Source organism: Telopea speciosissima, chromosome 8, assembly GCF_018873765.1.
Source record: "Telopea speciosissima isolate NSW1024214 ecotype Mountain lineage chromosome 8, Tspe_v1, whole genome shotgun sequence".
In the NCBI taxonomy this organism is placed as follows: domain Eukaryota; kingdom Viridiplantae; phylum Streptophyta; class Magnoliopsida; order Proteales; family Proteaceae; genus Telopea; species Telopea speciosissima.
The window spans coordinates 12,086,592-12,109,285 of NC_057923.1; the positions used below are offsets into that span (position 1 = coordinate 12,086,592).

General features: G+C 37.2%; 1 protein-coding gene and 1 pseudogene across 1 annotated transcript; both read right to left on the minus strand.

Moving 5' to 3' along the window:
* LOC122671639 overlaps positions 1–7,461 on the minus strand; it is a 41,732-nt pseudogene extending 34,271 nt beyond the window's left edge.
* Positions 7,462–20,885: 13,424 nt separating this feature from the next.
* LOC122672030 (protein argonaute 10-like) lies at positions 20,886–22,483 on the minus strand. Its single transcript, XM_043869539.1, has 3 exons — positions 22,308–22,483; positions 21,061–21,210; positions 20,886–20,973 (listed from the first exon to the last, which is right to left on the minus strand). Exons 1-3 carry the CDS (start codon positions 22,481–22,483, stop codon positions 20,886–20,888), a joined length of 414 nt encoding a protein of 137 aa, XP_043725474.1.
* Positions 22,484–22,694: the final 211 nt, after the last annotated feature.

Sequence of the window (22,694 nt, forward strand, 5' to 3'; positions counted from 1 at the left end):
GTCTGGAAAGGGCAAATGTGCGCAGCCTTACCCCCTGCTTTGCAGGAGAGGCTGTTTCCAAGTTCTGAACCTGCAACCAACAGGTTGCAATAGCACAACTTAACCATTGCGCCAAGGCTCACCCGCACTCTGAGATTCTGTAACCTCAATAAAATTCCATCTCAGATTCATTCCTTTGTTTTGCAAAAATTCTCTCAAAACTTAGCTTATTTAAGACAGATTAGAATAAATATAATCAACATAGAAATCGTCTATTTATGTTTTCCTTTAAAGCATTATTTCAGAAAAAATTCAACCAAAAGTCCCAAATTCATTACAGGAGTAAAGCTCATTTATTCTATTCCTCACAGTATCTCCAAATTTATGAATTCTTAGCCAATATACTCGACTCAACTAAGCCTTCTCGGTACAAATTATTAGTCAATACATATAAAATATATCCAAGTATCATCAGAGCTATGCAGTATTATGAATACTTCTTAAAGATATTCTAATGGCCTTACACATGAAAGTCAGGTTGAAATTTTACTCAGCAAACTTGCTAACCATACTTTACCACTAGAATACTTAGCTAGGTCCAATCCTATAATAGTCCAATTATAACTATCACTATCATATGATTAATATCTAACCATGCTGAACCACTAGATTACTTGGCCAGATCCAACACTATAAAAGTCCAATTATAACTATCACTATCATATGATTAATATCTATAAGGCGAAGGGATAGACCAACGGTAACTTGGGAACAAATGGTGAGAAAAGATAAGAATGGCCTCGAATTGAGAATGATCACAGTATAAACAGAGTTGAGTAGCGAAACAGAGCACCTGTAGCCAAGGCCATTTAGTTGGGCAAAGGCTTAGTTGACTGAATTATATAGTTTGACAGTATACAATGTTCTTATACTCAAGAACTTCGTGGCTTGGAAAGTTGCTGATCCAGTCCAGTAGCATAAACCCAGACCTCTAAAATCAAGCTTTGAAAGTATACAGGTGATCATAATAGTAAGGTGGGGCAAAGAATGAAATATTACAAAACTAAAATTATTGATACCCAGTGAGCACTAAGACAATAAAAACAAAAGAATAATAAATAGCAATCTGGATATTGGAATGTTAGATGGAAAGAACCAAACTTCAATATTTTTTACCACAAAATGACCCAAGAAAAAGAATGAGAACAAAATGAGCGCATCCTGACCTGAAGGTCACTCCACTCAACACATCGAAGAAACTTGGTGAGGGCCTCTTCTCTGACATCAAAGAGAAACGGAACTTCCACAGCAGTTGCCTCTCATCACCACTCAAGGTCGTTGTTGGAGGGTATTTTAGAATTCTTTGTATTGATCTTATGACAAAGAAAAAGGCATGATTATCCTCAACATAAAGAACCAACAAATAGATTCCAAAAAATATGAAACTTGTGTTGAAGAAATGATAAAGACAACGAAATAAGAGAACAAAATGAGTAAATAAAATAATAGACGACTAGAAAACAACTGCAAATTTTACCACTCATACTAGTGCCTCAGTAAAACAATGTAATTGGAGGCACTAATTTGTTTTGCTTTTGCCACACTTTGAAATTTGAATATGCCTTATCCTGTAGTGTGCGTAACTTAGTTGCAAGTTTCGTTTTGGTGGCCGTTTTGGTTTGGTCCAAAAATGAAATTTGTTTGGTATTTTGACATTTCGATGGAAATTTTCGGTCAATATAATACAAAAAAGCCTCTCTGCAAAGCGGTAAGGTTGCTCCATTGTGACCTAGTGGTTGCAGGTTCGAGTCGGGAAACAGCCTCTCCACAAAGCAGGGATAAAGACTCTGTACATTATGACCCTCCCCAGACCCCGCAGTGGCGGGAGCCTCGTGCACTGGGTACACCCTATAGATCTATATAAAAAAATACCACTCCTTAAAAATATTATCTATATACTGTAATATAGATTTATTGACACTTAAGTACTTACTTACGAAGAGGTTTCTTTGAAGTAATTTTAGTAAATATGAGCTGAAATAGGGGGCAATTTAAGTTATAGGCAATGAAATGAGGAACCTCACTTACCCTAAACTTTTTGTTATAAATAAAAAAAAAAACCCGTTGATTTTGAATTTTATAATAAGGAATCCAATTGACAGTTCCTGTGCATTTGGGCGAAAAAGCTGACGTAGGCCGAAGACCGAAACGGCTGAAAACCCCAAAATTTTAAACCGGAGAATATTAGTGAAGAAATTGATTTGTTTTTGCCACCAAAACAAAACGCTTTGGATTTTTTTGTCCAAAATGAAAATGAAACGAAGATGACAACTAAGGTTTATACAAGGAGCTAATACATTCATGCGACTACAGTAATTCATTTTCCCATGAGCTCCCCAGGTTATATTATTTCTGTAATTTTTTTCATACACGAGGAAATATGAATCAAAATCAGTGCCACTGATGCACATGAGGAGCTCACCAACCATGAAATAGTTGTCATGGAAGCAAGACTTTCACATCAAGTTATAAATGGAACACAACATTGCTCTAACAGTGAGGAAGTTGAAAATAAAATAAGATGAGTTCAAATGATACCAAATAAAGGGTGTGACAAAAGATATGACTGTGATAAGCTTGGAATTTGAGCTTACTTCCTTTCATTAGAGCTTGGTTTGAGATCCTTGTCAATGATACCACGAGTCAAACTCCTTGCCAGTTTGAGCTGCTTATGTCCAGAAGGATTTATTTTTCCCATTTCTGGGTCCCACACAGTAACAATTTCATTTGTTGATGATACAGGAGATGATGAAAAAAAATTCGCTCCTGACTCCTATATGTCAAACAAGTAACAATATCAAGCACCATCATAGAATTCTATATCAATAGATCAAAGTGAACAATGGAAAAAAAAAAAAATTTGTCAGAAAATGGAAAATTAGATTAATAGTTCCATTAAAAGCATTGAGCACATCGCCATCAAACACTGAGCCCAAACTTGATGAATCTGGTATATGAAAACCATCTTAGGTCAAATCAAAGTGGTTCCTACAACTAGAAGAACACTTTTTATCTCCTGAACTAAATCAAGCTAGCATGCTATTCAATAAGCAATGTATAAATACATCATAAATGCATTCAAATTTCAATAGATTGTAAGAGTTCTCTTCCAACCCTATGCATGGTACCAAATCATGATAAAATATTTGAATCATTTACATCATGATACTTCAACTAAATTTGTATATTAATAGACTAGATTCCACTTGAGTTGTTGCGCTACTGATATTGCTTAGCACACAAATTACTTTTTTACATTAACAAAACGATACTATTCCTAATAGTTTTTTATGACAGAACATTTGTGATGCAGTTAAGATTGTTCAATTGGGTCGATTGGGTCAATTGAAGACTTTATTTTGGCACATGGTTGGGTTCTATAGACCTTGGGCTTCTTATTTTTGGGTTTATTGATGTAATGAACCTAACTTATTAGCCCATAAAGTCGGGATAATGTTAGTACACGGGTTAGTAGTTAAATAGAGTGTTTGAATTAGATTAGGATACTTAATAGCTAGATAGAATTCTGTTATGAGTTTATTTACTTTATTGAGTGTATTAGAGTGACTAGAACCACTTTTATGAGTCAAATTAGGAATTTTAGAAGGTCATTAATTATGTAATACATCCCCCATCAATTAGAGATAATTTGAGTAAAGAATGAGTTTTTTCTAAGAGTTTTGGTGCTGTTGAGCAATGCATACGGGATTGGTATCCCAAACTTGATTTCTTCTCTTCTCTTCTGTTCTCTTCTTCTCTCTTCTTCCTCCAAAGAGGATCGATATCATCTCTCTTCCCTTCCCTTCCATCAATCTGATTTCTTCCCTTAACAACACAGTTGCTTCCTTTACCTCAGATCTGATCACAGATTTGATTATTGGGCCTGCTTGCATCTAAGATCCTTAATCTAGATTTTCAGATAGCATCAATCTGGTTGAGAGATAAGACCAATTACTTACTTTCAGGGATTCAACCACAACAGGAGGGGAACAAAAAAAAATGCAAAGAACTATGAATTTGTATTATCTCATAAGGTCAGAAATATCATAGATAGTGAGAGGATTCATAAAGCCCGTGGTAAATTTCATCACAAAAGATATCTGCCATGTAACAAAATAAAGCCCCTGTCAATTTTTGTTCTAATAGAATGTAAAGCTTTGGTGGCTGATACTACAATGGGAATAGGTCAATACATTATGAGCTATATAACTGAAGTTTGACTACAAAATTGACATGTTGAGCCAGTTTCTCTACCTCTTGGAAGTTGGAAGTATTTAAATTAGTTTCTATTAGCAAAATGATATAATTAAAACAAGGGGAGAGGAGACCCCAAAAGATCTTAGAAATAAGAATGTAAGAACTAACTCTTTTTTTCAAATCAAATGTCAGATACATGTGAATATCCCTTATGTTTATAAAATGAGAGGTTAAGTTGTCCAATTGCACCGTAAGCAGTCAATACAATAACACTTATCTAAATTACTTGGATCAGTTTTATGAATTCTGCTCCATGGTTCCACAGTATGTAAGACCACATCAGCACAAGCACTCATGCCTTTCCTCACCACCTCAACCCAGATCGTTTTTTCCCTTCCCCTCATCTTTAAAGACCACCAATTTGAACCATATTGCTCGCTCTCACTGATGCATTGATTTGTCACAGTTACAAAGGTTAGGCCATCTCAATCAAATTTCCCTCATCTTTTTTGCCAGTTGTTTATTGCTGAGTGCCCTCAAATATTCATGTCTAATTCTCTCCTTGTAGTTCATAATCTTTCCAATCAACCATGTCAACATCCCTATTTCAGCTCCACTCATTTTACATATTCTTCTATCTGAAAACATTTTCAGGGTTTTGTTAGAACTATTATGACTACCATTAACCTCATACTCAGACCAAAATGAGCTTTCAGGCTTAATAAAATTAGCACAATGAATTGCTGCCCATGATGTGAAAGAATGATTAGCTTCTGTCATTAGGATTTATATCTTAGATTGTTTTCTTATTAGGATATGGGCATGACTTCGTTTTCTCTTCTTCACAACATCCCCCCCCCCCCCCCATTATCAGCAAGTAAATAGTAACCTATTTACATTTTCACATCCCAAATCACCAGTTTTCTTGAATTCAAAAGCACTCAACAATGAACAACCAGATCCTGATGAACAAGTTCACATTTGGTACAGATACTACCAACATAGGTATTAGGTTAATCCATGCCAATTTTAGTGCAACTAAATTTCAGTTACAAGCACAAATAAGTAAATCATACAGATAGACATTCAGGTATTAGGTTAATCCATGCCAATTTTAGTGCAACTAAATTTCAGTTACAAGCACAAAGAAGTAAATCATACAGCTAGACATTCATATCTCTCTCTCTCAGTGTTGTGTGTCCATACACATAAACAGCATGAGAGTTTCAAAAGAAAATCCAAAATAAAAGTTTAAGGGATGCAAACAGTTTAAAAATACTTCAGCTAGTCAAGGAAAAAACATACCAAAACCATACCTGGAAAACAACTCTGTGTCCAAAACTGCAGAAGTCAACAATCAGGTATAAATGAGAGTTTCCACTTCTGCAGTTCTCTTTTTCCTGGATTTTCTCCATGGCTTTAAATGTTAGACGATCCAGCCAGTCAATACGTTGAATCTGTCCCCTTTCATACTTGTTAGCAAGTTTTCCCAAACATTCCAACTCTCCACACTCATGGCGAGGGACCTGTAGGAAGTTAAGCCATAGTAAAGACATAAGTGAAACTGACTGACAAAAAAAAAAAAAAAACAGATAACAAGGTAGGTGAGGCAGAAATATTGAAATATATAATAAAATTTAAATTAAATCAAAAATTCGAGAGGAAAAAACTATCATCCTAAAAATTAACCTTTCCAGGAGTAGTTGTAGGGAATGATCCATCTGCTTCTTTTCCTGGCCAAAGCCTAAGCTTTTCCTTTCCTGTTTTAAGTTGCTTTTTGCTGTTAAAAAGAAGAATGGTAGCCCCACCAATTAATCCCTCATCCTTCTTACATGAAACATCCCAAGCCTGGAAGTCCAAGAAGATAACGGGCAAACAAATCTCTAAATGTTCGACTCCTTTATATAGAAAATATAATGCACAAATAGTCAAAAAAGAAAAAGGGATACTGCCAATGTAGAAATCGAAGAAGTCATCGAGAAATAGTTAACTGTTAGATAATCAGATAAAGATTATGATGCAAATGGATTAATTGCAACTCTTCTTGTCGTTCCTATAATAGACTTTCAGGTTTTATGTAACATAATGTGAAGTGAACGCCAATAGCTATCTATTGGGATATATTAACTTCAGGAGCAATTAAGATACTAGAACTGAGACATCAGCATTGTACTAAACAAATCTTCAACTATTAAAAAATTATTTTAGTTCTTTATTTGCTACCAGTCATTTCAGGACCCAAAGGAACACATGTGACATGCATCATCAAAATAAATTTTAATGAACTGGTAATATAGCATTGATCCAATTAACCGCAGAAGATATGGTGATTGGAATCTAAAAGGCAAATAGTAAAACCCACCAAAGTAGAGGTTGGATTTTATTCATTCCAAGGCAGTCCTACTAACTTACAGTAAATGTGAGCTGTGAGTGGGCAGTTAAATCCTGATACTTTGTACTAAGGGTGATAAGTTCATTCCAGCAATATGGTTGCCCACTAGATTCCAACCTGCAGTTCAGGCAAGTTCTTCATTATGTAAAATAAACAAAAGCTAGAATTTAGAAGGGAGCAGAGTGGCAAGTAAAAGGATACAAACCCTAAAACCCACAAGTAATATCAACATAAAAGAGAAAAAAAAAAAATCAAAATAATTAACAGTATACAAAGTATCAGGCAACAATTATGTGATAACTTGTTCTCATAGGAAGTCCAAAGGGTGCGCCATCAATGTATAAGGCACACTCAACGTATAGTTGTGCCCTTCTCTCGTCTGCAGGTGAATCAATTTCTGCACGAAGGATAAAAAACTTTTACTAGGAAAACTGTTTTTTCTTTTACCCTTCTCTAACATCAAGGAAAGCCCAAATTTTCATTTTCATTCGTTTCCGAAGCTTTTCCGGGGAATTTTTTTTTTTTAAATACTAATAAGGAACACACACAGCAAAACAGAAATGGAAACACGGAAGCATCACACCAAATTACCAATATTCCCTTACATCGTAAAAAAATATGACTAACAACTGAACATTGTTAAGAATTCGAGAATTGAATGATAATATACCCGAGCGAGAAGACTTCGTCACCGGCAAATTTCCTTCCAATCTCTCAATTTGAAACGTTGCAGGATGATTAATGTCGCACGATAAGAAGAAACGGAACTCATTCCCGCTCATCTCTCCGACCTCACGAATTGCGAATTTTCATAATAGGGTTCCAGAAATCCAGAAAGCAAGAGAACATGGAGACATATGGAACGAAAATGCGCAATTCTGATGTAATTACAACTTTCCTCTCCTCTTACTACTTGAGTTTTTGCTTTCCCCATTACGCTTTTACATGAACACTAAGAAGCTACTAATTACCGATCAAACAAAACGAACAGATCTGTCACCAACAAATCAGCTTTGTCTTTTTGTCCGTTCAATTTTTTTATCAGCATCATAATAAAGGTTTTTGTCTTTTTTGTATGATTATTTTTGTTTTGAAAGAATGTTTTCTGGTACAAGAACATTTTCGTACGTCCCGAACTCGTTTTCTATGGATCACCCCACCCTTGTTGATGTTTCTTCGTGTGTTCTCATTGGTCTCGAGCTGGCACAGTAGTCACGCTCTCAAACATAAAACTTTTTCCCTTTGTGGTAAATGGATCGTTGTGTGGTCTCTACAATGGAGGTGTGCACAAGGACATCTCTTAAGAATAAATTTTTCATTTCATGGGGATGAGGCAATCATTATGTCTTTCGCGTTTGGGTGTACGCTGCATGCAGCCTAGCGCCTTCTTTTCTAGATACCAAATCCAATTATTATCTTTCTTTGTTTTCCTATCCTAGCATATGCGGTATGGAAACCCATGTTCTATCTTGTTTTATAATATATAAATTTTTTTTGATAAAAATACTTATATGAGGATAGTTCAGTGAAATTACATTCACGATTAGAAAATCAAAGAAAACCAACAATATCAACTAATTTTTTTAATAGAGAAGTAAAACGTAATTGAACTCAATCCATCTTCTCCAAAATCATCTACCAACAGCTCACGTTTCCACCCATGAACCCGATCTCTCTCCCTTTTCTTCTTTCCGGCGGAGCAAAAGGTCCCCTAAAAAGACTAGCTTTTAAAATTATCCCCAAAACACTCGCCCTCTCCATCGATCCCCCATCTCCTCTTCTTCATTCTATTGACTGCCTCTCTCCCAGTCTCTCATTCCCTTCACACCGTGCGACGGTCGTTGTCGGACTCTGAATTGAGGCCACGGCGCAGCAACGTGCCACGGTCAAGTCATCAGACTGAGGTAATTAATCTCTCTCTCTCTCTCTCTCTCTGAAACAAATCAGAATACAAATTCAGAGTGACACGGTTGTCTCAAATTCAGGTTATATACACCCTCAGATAGACTCATTCCTTCTGCTTTATAAATTTTCTGTTAACATCATCTCCTGCTCCAACTGCATTCACATTTGGACAGATTTAGCTAACTCTATCATGAGTAGATGTCATAAACAAGAATCCTGATTGCTGCATGCTCAAATCCAGCCAATTTGGTTGACAAGACCATGTGGGGGGTTGTTTGATACGAAATGTTTTATTTCTTCCTTATTTGCTGTAATCGAACTCATATTAGGTGAATCAAAGGCATTTTCTCCTCCAATTGCACCAAATGTGATAACAGTACCTAGACATGAAGTTTTCTTTCTGGGTTCTCTCTCTCTCTCTCTCTCTCTCTCCCCCCCCCCCCCCCCCACACACACACAAAAAAAAGAATGTTTTGATGAATCTGGTTACAGATTTCTCTATTGGTTCATTGCTTATTCGTAGAGAATTTGCCGGTGAGGGGGAAGGGGAGAGTTTCTCAGCTTATCTGATTCTGTGCTAGTTTGGTTGGAGGGCTACAGTAAGCTGGCTTTGTTGAAATTATGTACTATGAATAGATTATATATTGATTGCTTTGTCAATATCAGGCAAGTTGGCTTGTAATTAGCATATTTAAATCTGTTTGTTCTATGGTGTTCTTGTTGTCCACCAGATTTGGATAGTGGAGTTGTGCTTGTCTTGTCAATTCTGATGCTATTTTCTGTGAATCCTCGTCCTAATATTTCTTTCCCCTCCCCCTCTTGGGCTTTATTGTTGGACAGGGTAGCTCAATGGATACTTTAATTGGGTAGCTCAATGGATGCTTACTTGCTTGATCTGCTCTGCTCACATCTTTTGACCTCCGTCCCACTTCCCTCTCATGGTCTCGGTTCTGCAACTCATTTTAGGGCTTTGCTCTGATCGTGAATCTCTGCGTTTTTGGGAAGAAGAAGAGAAGTTTGCTCTGCTCCCCATTTTTTGGGAAGAAGACGATGGAGAAGTTTGACCTAATCTGCGTTTTTTTGGGAAAAGGACAATGAATAGCCAAATCTATTTGGGGATTTTGGGTTTGAATTGTTTAAACCCTAGATTGGTTTAAGGGTAGGTTGGGTTGGGTTCGGTTTGAGTGGGGGTTTAAGGTGGATCAATCATGTCGATGAAATTAAAAAAAATTTTGAATTTGACTGATGTTAGCTGTTGGATGCTCATAAAGACAGGTGATACTCTCATAGGGCTTAGAAGTAGGATGGAAGTACAAGTAGTGGAAGTAGAGGATGTGAATCCATCTTTATCTCTCTGTTTTTATCACTCTCTCCTCTCCACCCCTTATTGACTAACCGTGTCCTTCTTATCGGAAAAAAAAACAAAAACTAACCATGTCCTATGCTCTCCATTGGCTGGATATCCCACCCCATTGGTCGGATTTTAGTCCTCTTTATTTCTAGATCCATTATTTTCTATTATTTTTCCTTCCAGAGTGCGACACGTGGCAATCTTCAATCCAACGATTTTAAATCATTCTCTTGTTTTTAAGTAATAAACTAACTATGGTTACCCAAACCTAGAACCTAATTACTCGGGTCAAGATTAACCAAATCATACTAAACCCATGGTTAATTCAAACCGAAAAACACCCAACCCTAATCTCATCGTGTCTCTCTCTCCTATGCCCTCATTGCTCAATGAACAAAGAAGCTCAACGAACAGAGAACGAGAAGCTGCCGCCGGAATCGTCGAGCTGCGAACGGAGATCCTTTATTTCGTTGTCGCCCCCATCTCACCGGATCCGTCAAGGAGAACCGGAATTGCAGTCGATAGGGTTTGGCTCCCCATTAAAGGTACTCTGATTTTTTTTTTTATAAATTTGGGTAGAACCATTCTTTCTCTAATTGTGTGGACTAAAGATGATCTTTAATCATAAAATTCCACTTTGAAACATCCGTCCTTTCTCTGTTGTTTTTTATTTTTTTATTTTTTTTAATTATAGAACCGTTCTTTCGCTGATTAATGTTTCTTTCTCATCACTGCATTGAGGGGACAAAATTTTGCTCTTGATGGCTCTGGTTATTTGGATGTAGTTTCAATACTCCACTCTAAATGTAGGTAGAGAAATAATGTTATGAATGGGTGGGAATTACTGTGGTTGAAGTGGCTTATTTAATTTAGTTTAGTCTTACAAGGGGAAAGCAATTATAATAATTCATTTATTGATTAAATTGACCATTTCGATTAATGTAATGTGAATAGTTCTAGTAATTCAGTAGGGGTCCTCTCTCTCTCTCTCCTGTGAAATTTTGAATAGAAAGTGAATGTTCTTTTTAGTATGCAGGACTGAGTAATTTTTCTTTTTGATGCATTGTGGAGGTTGAAATAACATATTGTGAAAATCTGTTCTATTTTTGCTTCTCCAATCCACTCTGCTCACCTAAATCCCTATTGAATGCCTCTGCCCTCTGATGATTCCTGTGATGAACCTGTGTGTCCATATTTCACATAAGCTAAGAGAGGTTTGTTGTCTTAAATGAACACTACAGCTCAAGCTGCTTCCTTCAACTCTTGGCCATTACTCTTATCAGTTAAGGGCAGAAGAAGTTACCATAGGAGATTCCCCATCATTGAACATCTAATTTGGGCTTGCAAAAAATTCCATAGGTTCACTTAGGAGAAAATACCCATGGTCCTTGATCCATTTGTTAACTAATTGTACCAGGTGAACTGGGTTTGGAATTAATCCTGAGAAAACTTGCCCATTTCTTGCCTTAGAACTATTAGAACAGGGTTTCAAGAATCGGGATGGGATCGGCCGGATCACAATAGAGCACCCTTTAAACGTTGCACCAAGGCCAATGTGTTCAAACCAAATTAATCCTTTTGTTTATTCTGACATATTTTTTTGAAAGTGAATCCTTAGCTCAAAATGGGAGAGCACCTGAAAATTACCCAGGTTATGATGGTTCGAATCCATCAGGATTCATACAGTTAACACGATTGTGAGAAAATGGCTTCAATAAGAACTTAAAAAGAGGCAATTCTTTGCTTTGGAGTGCATGTGAATGCCTTTATATTTAATATAATTGTAATTGAGATTGTTGCTTTCTTGAGCTGTATTTTTCTTGTTTTTAATTTTGAAAGATTTTGGCAATGGAGCCATGATGGAATCCTCTTGAGGATAGTCAGACTAGCCTGTTTTAGTGGAATCTTTTGTCTAGGGGATCATTTAGATAGTAGAGGCAGCTCTATGATATCCAATCACATAAGAGTTGGTACACTGAGGATCTTCCCATCAACAGGATGATGACTTGGTAGAATGTTGTAAATAACTCTGTTTCTGTTTACTATCATCATTCAAACTATTTGTTTTCATGTCTAATTTTTACAAGGTTTGGGTAAGGTTCATGCTTGGGTGAATGGTCAGAGAGCATTGGTAGATACTGGCCAAGCTTCCTTGCTGATGAAGATGGTTGCAGCATTAACTCTGTGTGTGACTACCGTGGTCCCTATAATGACAGCAAGTGTGTGACAAATTGTGGGCAACCTTCTCAAAGGTATTACCACGTACCACGCTCCTTCCTACATGATGATGAGAACACATTTACTTTAAAAATGTTGATACTTTAAGTGAACAAATCTGACAGAGCTATCTTAACAAGGCAAATAAAATGGGAACAAAAACCAAACAATAGATGAATTAATCAGCAAGAATATGTAGAGTATTTGACATGAAGAAAGGACATATTGTATCCCCTAGTCAAGAAATTATGAGTCTTGGGGGAGTCGAACCACCATCTACTGGGTATAACCCTAGTTGCTCTTCCGTTTTGAGCTAAAGACTCACATACATCTATTACACACTCAGTTTTTTCACATACCTACAAGTGGAGTGCTCTCTTCTCTTCCCTTTTTCTGTTGCTGGTTTATTCTTTCCAGCTCTGTTACAACTAACAACATGTATCAACTAAAACATTACACTTTTTCTTATAGACAATTAAAACAGAGGGTTAATCATCTGTATTTTAAAATAGAAATGTTTTCTCATTTATAACATGTATCAACCAAAACAGAACACTTTTTCTTGATAGACAACTAAAACAGACAGTTAACCATCCGCTTATTTCTCCAACCCTTTAGTCCATATTATCTTTTTGAACAAAAATTATTCTCTTATCTCCAAATAGTTAATACATCCTAGCAAATTAACATTAATTTCAAATCAAACACTTAACTACTACAAAAAAAACACTCCAAACCTTTTGTCTACATTAACACACATATAGGCAACAGAAATTTAATTCAATTCATCTCACTGAGCCTTATCCCAATTGCTATGAGACGGGGTATATATGAATATTTCCCCACATTTTCTGCTATGCTATGCAGTTATGCAGTATATACAAATTTGTAAAAAAAAAAAAAAAAAAAAAGAAGAAGTAGAAGAAGAGAAAGGACGGATGTTTCAAAGTGGGATTTTAGGATTAAAGATCATCTTTAGTCCACACAATCAGAGAAAGAACGGTTCTACCCAAATAAAAAATAAAATAAAAATCAGAGTACCTTTAATGGGGAGCCAACCCCTATCGATTGCAACTCCGGTTCTCCTCGACGGATCCGGCGAGATGGGGGCGACAACGAAATGAAGGATCTCCGTTCGCAACTCGACGATTCCTGCGGCAGCGGCAATAGCAGCTTCTCGTTCTCTGTTCGTTGAGCAATGAGGGCATAGGAGAGAGAGAGACACGATGAGATTAGGGTTGGGTGTTTTTCGGTTTGAATTTACCATGGGTTTAGTTTGGTTTGGTTTGGTTAATCTTGACCCGGGTTAGGTTCTGGGTTTGGGTAACCATAGTTAATTTATTACTTAAAAACAAGAGAATGATTTAAAGCCGTTGGATTGAAGATTGCCACGTGTCGCACTCTAGAGGGAAAAATAATAAAAAAATAATGGATCTAGAAATGGAGAGGATTAAAATCCCCATTGGGCCAAAGAACTCTGTCCCATAAAAAAAAGTTGTCTCACATGAACATAGATGCAACTGTAGAGTGCTAAGCTGACATCATGGCACTGTAGAGTGCTACGCTGACATCATGCCAATGAGAAACACTACGAAGGTTATGATAGATAGACTATTTAACCTAACCTAATATAATCGGGAAAGACAATTATGAAAAAGGGGTGTGTAGGATACCCAAGCGACTCAAAGAACCGAGTTGGCTATATTGCACGTACGTATTAGCGTATGATGCTTGTACGTGCACTGCTTGTTGTATTTTAATGTTAAAAATGTGTTTTAAAGATTCAAATTACCTCTTATATTTATAGGTGGTTTAGAGACATACCTCTACATTGGTAGACAAATCTCTTTGTAGAGACATAAAGAGATGTACCCCTACATTAGGACATGTGTTAAGTATACACTATAAAAAATATGTTATTTTGCCACGGTTTTTTCCGTGGCTAATGCTCAAAAATCCGCGGCCAAAAGTCTTTCACCCAGAACCGCGGCGAAAGCTACTGCAGTATTTGGAAAATAGTCTTCGGCCATAGTTTTTAATTCCACGCATGTATAGAATCTTTAGCTGCAGTTTTACAAAACTGTGGTTATTGTGCATGGGTCTACATTCCAGTACTTCTCTATTGCCGCGGTTTTAAATAACCATGTGTTGCGTGTGAAAACCTCCGATGCTTGGTTCACCCACGAATGAACCTGCCAAAACCAAGCGATGAGCACAAGAGAACCGGTGTGGCTCCGGCCTAGGACTCTCCGATGCTCAAGTCAGTCTCCAATGCAACAACAGAATCGCGTAGTAAAATCCCCGATCCTCGATGGTGTTTCATACCCGGGTATTTATAGAGTGAGGAGGAGATGAGGCGGTTGGGAGAGTCCTAGTATGGTAGGAGTCCTTCTTTTGGAAGGTTCTCTCGCATATAGCGAAGTGGAGAGCTATTTTCGGTGTCGGACTCTTATTAAGGTAAGAGTCCATGTAGAGTGCGATTCCGTGTTGCGCTAGGATCGTGGCTCGATCCTTATCCCGCGATTCTCGGGATGCGCCGACGTGGTCCTGGAGATCTCGCCGGGGTGCTATGGCAGCCTGTGGAGGTGGGCTCGGCCTCTGAGGTCGGCCCAGTGGGGTCGGCAGAGGAGGTCGGCAAGGGAGGTCGGCCCGAGAGGTTGGTCTCGGCCGTAAGCTCGGCCAGAGTCTATGGCGACCAGATGAGCTCGGCCTCGCACCACCGACTAGCTCGCTCGAGTCCTGGCTCTCACAGTGACTTATCGGAGATGGGGTCGGCCGGCCTCTTGCTCGGCCCAACTCGGTTCTCGGACTGAGGTCGGGTCGGCCATGTGGCAGCCTCTGATAGGAGGGGTGTTTCATGCCTCATCACCATGTCTATGTATCATATTTTTTTTTCCTCTTTTTTTTTTGGGTAAATATTCTTTTTCTTATTTTTATTTACAAAATATGTATTTATATTTAGCCGCGGTTATAAATAACCGTAGCTAAATGTAATTGTTTTAATAAAAAAAATTTGGAAAAACCCACCCCTACCAGGTCCGATAGGTGCAGGTTGTTCCGGCACTGCTCCCCTGCCCCTGGTGCACCCTCAGTCCACTCCCGTCCCAACCCGACCCTGCTGCACCCTCAACCCACCCTATCCCATGGCCTGTAGCACCGTCCCATCACAAAGCTCCCCAACCATCACTCGCCCCTGCAACTACCACCACCTCTGCAGGTTGTTCTCAACACCTCGCCCTCGTGCACATCGTTCCCCTGCCCCTTCACACCGCCCCTAACTGTGTAAACAAAATATATATAGTTAGAGAGAGAAGTAAAAAGAAAAAACAACTATTAAACTTACCTCTCCCGTAGGCTTTCTTCTTCTTCTTCCCAGCAATGTGTAAAATAGAAATGAAGAATTAGAGAAAGAGGTCAGAAATTGAAGGGGAGAAAAAAAAAAAAATGAAAACATAACAAAACTTATCGTAGGCTTTCTTCTTCTTCTTCTTCTTCTTCATCTGTTCTTCTTCTTCTTCCCAGCAATCTGTAAAACAAAAATGAAGAATTAGAGAAGAAAACATAACAAAACTTACCCGCCCAATAGCTTTCTTCTTCTTCTTCTCCCCCTCTTCTTCTTCATCATCTTCTTCTCTTCTTTTCCTTCTGTTGGTCAACAAAAAACTTGACATGGAGGAGTAAGAAGGCAGGGAATGAGAGCGGGAAGAGAAAATTTGGGTGGGTTTTTGGTTCTTCAAATTTCACTAATGGTCGTGGTTTTATATTACTATGTCCATATGTTGATTTACGTGTTCGTCTTTAATTGGTTAGTTAACCCCAGATTTTGTTGCAATTACCGTAAACCGCGGCTATAGACTAGTATATTGTCACGGTTATGTCCTAACCGCAGCTATATACATAAATCTTTATTAATATATACTAAAAATAAATAAATAGATTAAAAAACATAAATAATATATATAGTTATATTTATAAGGTAAAGCTCTTTGTAACCAAGCTGGTTACAATAGATTTTGTAACCACTTTTTCATACCCTTGCATATAGGAGAGTACAATATTTTGAGATGGGGATTGTTTTGTAATTGAACTTTAAAGTTTGAGATCATTTCCAAAAATTAGATTCTATCTTAAAATGGAAAGAAGGTTAGTTACGTACAGTGATGAGCTTCTCTGATCTGATATGAGAGGGAGATCTGGCATGTTCCTCCGTCTCTCTCTCTCCGCCCAAAATTCGTCCGTCAATCATCTATCTGTGATCGTACAAGGGCGACCGAAAAAAATTCAGATGAATCCCTAATAGTCGAAATTTCAAAGTCTTGCTAATAGCAGAATAAATTCGATCCTAACACTTGAATGATCTTAACAGTGATTCTTAAAAGTTGATAGAGGGGAAATTTTTGTCAATGGTAGGTCTAAAACCTTACCTATTCTCCTAATGCTTTCTTGTGATTGATAATTTGTTAGGGTTTTTGGAGAATACAAGTTAGATGATCGGATTTTTTGGGAGGAGAAGTTGGAGGGTTTAGGTTTGGAGAATAAATAGAAGGTGAAGAAGAAGATGACGAAAAAGTATTTTTGGGGGAAGAGAGATACATGGCCTGCTCTATTTATCCATGGCCTTTCCCTTCACTATCCGTCTTTGTTTTAACTCATTGCAACTTGCTCGAACTTCGTACGATTGAAAACAAAGTTCGAACAGAAGTTGCGAAAGCTAAACAGATCTGTTTCACGAAGGAGAATGGCCTTGGTAGAATTCTTCATATTAACCCCACAAATACCACCGTCACATGTTTGTCAGCCTCTTTGGGAGAGATGACGGTCTACAATTTACAATTTTGGACCTAATAATTCATTGACACGTCTGTTTTAGGGTAAAAATATGATTACAAAATCTGTCTTGGTTACAAACAGACACCCATATTTATAAGTGTATATGTATCTAGATTTTCTACCAAAAATATATATATCTAGATTTATATAAAATTCTCTCTCTCTCATAATATAAATAAGTATTATAAAATATTTTTCTTTCCTCTCTCTCTCTCTATATATATATATATACAGAGTTATATTTATAAGTGTACATATATAAACTATATCTATATAAATATATAGATTTATATAAAATTCCAACTAACACTAAAATAATTTTTATTAAATATTTGTAAAAACAAATACATAATATAAATACATATTATATATATAATTTTTTTGGTAATATATATATATATACTAGTAAAATTGACAAGAATGTGTGTGTGACCGTAAGAAAGAGAAATAGAGAGAGAGAGAGAGAGAGAGAGAATGGAAGGGGTGTAAGAGAGAGGAATGGGGGGAAATGAGAGATGGCCTCAACAAAAATACAATTTTTTTAACCATTATGAAAAAAATATGGAAGGGGTGAAAGAGAGAGGAATGGAGGGAAATGAGAGATGGCCTCAACAAAAATACAATTTTTTTAACCATTATGAAAAAAATTTCACCCACATACGAAAGATTTCTTCAATGTCAAATTCGATTTCAAGAACTCGACAAAGCTTAAATTCACTGATGTATTATACAATGTAAAGGAAAACAATTTCTTTTCAATACCCCATTCCATTAGCCAGATTGAAGTGGTCCATGGTTTAGTTAGTGGTTCCCTTTATCTTCAATTAACACTAAATATAGGCTATTATGCTGTTATTGGTGAAGTTTGTTCCAATGGAATTCACGGGTTCAAATGCTTTTATTGGGAGGAGTGAAAGATTAACCCAAAAGATTGAGAGGGCAGGACATGGTAGCCAAATTTGATCTACAAGAAAGAGCTGGAAACGGGAAGCAGCAACTCTACATAAAAGGGGACTGGTTTCAGATTTCAGTCACAAACAACTTTAAAGAGACTGTATCAAGTTAGAGCACAATGCTACTACAGAGGGAATTGGGAAAATGTAGGTACTGGAGTTTTGATTGTTTTGATTCTGGCTTGTGACACGTTAATTGGATCATTTGGTGTCAAAAGTAAAGAACATAACTATGTAAGGTTACTTTTGTTTGGTTTGAGAAAAAAGTGAGCAGATCATTCCATTTGCACTCATATTTTCTCCATTACTACATCAATCAAAATGTTGAAAAAAAGAATTTCTCAGTTTTGCCAAGATAAAGGAAAAAAGACAAATCTTCTCTATGAGAATATGAATACAAGTACAACCCGTTAATCATAAAAAAGAACTAAAATTTTTTACAACTTATAGAAATGAGAACAACTTTGTGACTATTTATTACTCTTCTTTACAAAGAATATATCATTGAAGACATAACAACCCATGAAGCCAGAGTGTTCAATTCTATTACTGAAAATAAGAGGGGCCAACGGATCTTTAGAGTTCAAAAGAATTGCAGCACTTTCAGCAAAAGATGTTCTCAGTACCATAGCTAATGGCTTGGAGACTTACAACCAGACATATCTATCATCCAACTCTGAGGGGCCCTCAGATTTCCCCAAAAAATAGAGAACGAGAAAGAGAAAGTAAAAGAGAGTTAGCTATAAAAAGAGGTGGTCTGTCGATGGAGAGAGATTTTCTAATTGATAGGTAAGTACTGAATTTAGATTTATTTCCTATCTCTCTCTCTCTCTCTTTCCTTTATGAGAAATTGAACGGAGCTATTGAAGTGTTAGTATATCAATTATTTCCTTTTGTAAGTTCAATTGAGACAAAATCTATAATTGATAGGTAAGTATTAACTTGAGATTTATTTCATATCTTCTTCAACCATCTTACCTTTTTTTTCTTTTTTTTTTGTGTAACTAATGGCCAAAGGTATCCTATCACTTTGTGAGGTGACAAACAAGAGTTTAAGAAAGAGAAGGCACATGGGGGAGAGTAAAACAACGTGAGAATTAGGGGAGTGGAGAGAGAGAGATAGGCATTGAAAGAAACCAAGATTTTTGGAAACTCTGAAAAACATAAAAACAAAAGAGTGGAAAGATCGATGGCCTCTTTCATTTTCATTTTCATCATTCAATTGGAAAGCAGATCCAGTGGGGAAATTTTGGAAGAAAAAGATTGAGGAAGATGGATGGCATGCACCCATCATTGTTAACTTAATTAGTGGGATTATCAACAACGTCCATCAATCAAATCCCCTAGGATTTTCAGTGGATCCTCGCGGTATTATGTCTATATTCTCGAAATGAAAATTTTCAAAAGCGATGGAGTCCCATGGGTCGGTGGCTCATCACATCTGCTACCCTTATCCTAGAATTTGTACCTATATGTATATATGACCGTTTTCTTTAATAAACTTCAAAACTCCTTTTACATATGTACCATTTCTCTCTGTTCTCGCAGTATTTAGTCTCTCTCATCCACACATGAGTGAGAGAGAGAGAGAGAGAGAGAGAGAGAGAGAGAGAGAGTGAGTGACTGAGTGAGTGTGTGTGTGTGCCATTGCCCTTTGGGAGCGCAATAGCGCACGAAAATGACCGAACTCTGACCGACTTCCTCTGCATTTGCACTGCCTTATGTTTATGTAATGGAAGTTGATACTTGCTCTTTTCATTATGCTGGATCAAAATACCAACTCTTTGAACATATAACATAGCTCTGTTATTAATTTTTTAAGCTTAATTGTGTATGGAGAATTATCCACTTTGTCCAAGATACAAATAGTAACCAATAGAATCAACCAGAGAAGGAAATGCCTCTAGCAATACATTTCCACATTTCAGTCAGATGATAATGCTGCTGAGTTTTGCTGATAACAATACAAACAGTATTTCTATCATAGAATAATGGATAATTCCTCATTTTAGTTATCACCTGTTCATAATCTCTCTTTTATATAAAACATGGTGTCTATCTAAAGTGAACCAACATTAACATGGTGTTGGTTGGCATCCCTTCAGTCAATGTGTGATTAGATACAAGCCCATTGGAAAAGAAGAAATCGAGCATAGTTTTTGATTGATACATGAAATGACAGAGATACATCAACTGCTCATATTGTTCATTTAAAACAACCTTCTTGCATCTTAGTTTATAGACAATCTGTTGCCCCTACATTCCAATCATATTGCTCGTCCAGTTTCAGGTATCATTTTTCTCTTTTACCTGCATAAGAATGTCCCATGACAAGGTTAGCTGCTATTTTTTTGTTGGAACTGGCATATATACGTCCACAAGTGATCCCTATCTCTAGACCATGCATGTAGCCTCTATCAATTCATGAAGAGTTCAGTTATATTTCAACTCTTCAGTGACCCTAATTTCTGAAAACCATAGCTGACACTGATCCATTAGGACTCAGTTTCTCTCCCTCAACCCATGGGGAAGAGAAGTATCTCTTCATCAACCCGATCTGACTCTCTCTCTCTTATTGGATTGGAGAAGGGTATTTCAGACCATGAACAATAGGGTAGCAGTTAATGAACCCAGAGTCCAATCACAAGGGAAATCTTCGTCCAATCCAGCATAGTTCCGCATTTTTCAGTTTTTCTCTTTCTGAGTTTGACCAAGAACTCTTCTTGATCCCCAGCTTCTTGCTCAAATAATTGTTCCAATGGTTCTTCAGTTGGTTGTCTGTTCGACCCGTTCACCGACCCACAATTAGTGACCGCCTTACAAAGATACCATCATCAGAACTGGGACTGGTAGCCTATTCTTATCACAATTCACAACCAGACAAGAAAATGGACAAGACTTCAGTAAGGACACCAAGAAATCTTTTTCTCTTATCAACAGTTAGATTATTTAATTGGGATCCACTCACCAATATGCAGGGTTAGGCCCATCTGGGTAGGCCTTATCCTGTGATAAAATCCACACCTTCTCCAAGCCGCTGTGGTGTTCTTATGTTAGGAGAAAAGAAAGATCTCCCAACAGGACAATACCTTTAAATTACAGAAATTGTTGGACAAATAAGAATGGCTGCTACCATAGATTGGTAAAACCAGACACACAATTCAATGAAATCATACCTTTTAGAGGAGAGTTCTCTCATTACAATGTCAAGAATCTGAAGAGCTTCCTGTGGAGCATCTGCTCGCTTACCACCAAGAAACTGGCCCAAGTGGTGCAAGTCTGCTCGAGCAACAAACTTGATCACCACCTTATATTCTCTTTCCCTTCTGAAAAATTGTTTAAGGACAGAAGAAGTAATTACATTATGATGCTAAGAAAGGAAAGCAAAAAAACAAACCACCAAAAGCCATTGAAACATTATCCAGAAGAGATATTTGATAGGGGAGGGTCGCTTGTTATAATATTTTCTTCTTGCTGAAGTTTGGTACCGATTCATGTGATTAGAATAACAGAATAAACATTAACAAATAACAAATAATTTTCCATGGGTGGGGTGTGATTAGTAGTGATTTAAATAATTAAGCTTTGGTTAATTTTATCATTTATATTGTCAACCTAAAAGCTTGGATCCTCTTAAGCAATGGGTACATGGGTGGTGATAATTTTCTTTATAAATGGCTTTTCAATATTCAAAGTTGTAATATTATTCTTCCTTCTTTTCATGAGAAAGCAACAATCCAGATCTTCTACGGCACGGGCTGCCCCAACGGCCACACTACACAAACACAAGGCGGTGTGTAATGATCACCTTACCCCTGTCTGAGCAACTTGCTAGAGTGGGGGTAAGGCGGTCATTGCGTACCACCTTCTATCTGCGCAGCACGGCTGTTGGGACAGCCCGCCCCGTAGAAGATCTGGATATTCTATTAATGAGGAGTGAATTTGAAACCTATCATACTCTCTAAACCCTAAAACATTTATAAATAATTTTAAGGGATTATCTTGGAGAAATTAAAGAAATGTTACAACTTCCAACCCACTGTAGCCAGGTTAGCTGCTATTTTTTTACCTGCATAAGAATGTCCCATGACAAGGTTAGCTGCTATTTTTTTGTTGGAACTTGCATATATAAGTCCACAAGTGATCCCTATCTCTAGACCATGCATGCCTCTATCAATTCATGAAGAATTCAGTTATATTTCAACTCTTCAGTTACCCTAAAAATTGTGTAAGGATAGAAGAAGTAATTACATTATGATGCTAAGAAAGGAAAGCAAAAAAACAAACCACCAGAAGCCATTGAAACATTTCTTTCGTGTCTAATGAAATCCATCTTGGTTCCAAGACGTCAAAGGATAGAGAGTCCCCAGCAAAGATACGAATAAAGTGAAGGGGATAGGAACAGCTGAGTCAATAAACTTACTTGGGACCACTGATTCCATCATCTTGTTCCACAAGTTTAATGTTGAACTCCTTCAAAGTAAACGGAAGTTCCCCAGCAGTGTATAAGCTCTTTCTTCCATCATAAGCGAGCAATCTCATTCCCAGATCAGAACCTTTGTACAGTTTCACAAGCTCTGCTATAATAGCTCTATTCATAGTTCTGGATATCAATGAGATCACAAATTGATATCAATGAGATCAATAACAGTCATCATAGTTCAAATAATCGATCAAGATTTAGAATATTCAAAGAACTAATATGAGATCTGGGGAAGGGATCATGCTATAATAAGATGTGGATCAAGAAACAGGGATTGTAGGGATATTAATGAGGATCATAATATGTTTTCCACATGCAAATCAAAAA